Source organism: Arachis ipaensis, chromosome B05, assembly GCF_000816755.2.
Source record: "Arachis ipaensis cultivar K30076 chromosome B05, Araip1.1, whole genome shotgun sequence".
Taxonomy (NCBI): domain Eukaryota; kingdom Viridiplantae; phylum Streptophyta; class Magnoliopsida; order Fabales; family Fabaceae; genus Arachis; species Arachis ipaensis.
The window spans coordinates 14,830,519-14,831,704 of record NC_029789.2 but is presented as its reverse complement, the minus strand read 5'-3'; the positions used below and the strand labels follow the sequence as shown (position 1 = coordinate 14,831,704).

The window sequence follows — 1,186 nt, the reverse complement described above, 5'->3', positions numbered from 1 at the left end:
GAAATAGCAGTACTGATACACTTAAAAGTTTTCCAATAAGTTTAATATTATCAATATGTTCTTAACTAGCGATGAATTTATGAATAGAGTTTTGTTATGGGCAAATTTAGGAGGCTTACTTGTTCTTATTGTTGGCATGGTCCCAATCATCCCAGCCGCCATGAGCAACAATGTCATCGAAGTAAGTGTAAGAGTAGACAATTCTGGAGTACTGGCCCATGGCTCTGCCCACATAGAGCGGGCCTGTGCCCGTCACCCTGCATCTCACGAATGCAAAGCCCGTCTTCTCCTCTGCCTCTTTCCTATCATGGGCTGCTATGGAACCAAATCTCGTTGCTATTGAGTGTAGCTGGCAATCCTGAGTAACCACTCAAAAGTCATAAGTCATAATCAAATAAATCAATAATAATATATTCTCAACCTACCAATCAATTTTCAACTATATATATGAACTTTATCCAAAGCAATCTTGAGTAGGACATACCAGGATGCATACATACGTACATACATACATATTGCATTATTAGTCTCCACGTAAATATCAGCATTTTCAGTTATGATTCTCTTTTACATATAAACACACGCCACTAAGGACATGGATGTAGGGTCTGATTAAAATTCTTTTACTTGAAAGAAACAAAAAGAAAAAGAGGTATAGGTATATGCATATATAATGTAATTTTATGAATGCTTTATAACTTAAATAATTATGTCCTATTAAGAAGCCGTTAATTAGTGCTTTTGAATGCTGTGTGTATGTCTCATTATATAATGTAATTTTATGTTCCACTATGCATGTCAGCATGTGCATATAATATAGCGTGTGCTTCTTTTGATTCTCTCTTAAGCTGACACAAATTAAAGGTGCAGTGTGACAAAAAGAAAAAAGCTCGTTTCCTTTTTCATGTATTCAGTACCACTAATTCCCTACCCTCTCTATCTTTGTCTTTGTCTCTCACCTAATCCAACGTCATGATATAAAATTTGTCAATTATAACACATTTATATTAAAATCAATCACTAAAATCAGTTATTAATATAAAATACGTTTAATTTTTTACATATTCATATACCATTAGTGTAATACTCAATCATTAAATTTTATGGTGTTTTTTAAAATTGTGAGAACAGTATAATACGCCCCCTTGTATTAACAATACAAGGAGGGCCTATTATCAATACAACG

General features: G+C 33.6%; 1 protein-coding gene and 1 long non-coding RNA gene across 2 annotated transcripts in view; one reads left to right on the top strand and one right to left on the bottom strand.

Moving 5' to 3' along the window:
• LOC110271780 overlaps positions 1 to 1,186 on the top strand; it is a 14,660-nt gene that overhangs the window by 2,090 nt on the left and 11,384 nt on the right. The window lies entirely within an intron of this gene.
• Positions 1 to 1,186, bottom strand: part of LOC107641710 (probable pectinesterase 68) — a 3,748-nt gene that overhangs the window by 1,036 nt on the left and 1,526 nt on the right. Inside the window, exon 4 of the mRNA XM_016345179.2 lies at positions 120 to 358. Coding sequence (XP_016200665.1) covers positions 120 to 358 — 239 coding nt within the window. The remainder of the gene's footprint in view (positions 1 to 119; positions 359 to 1,186) is intronic.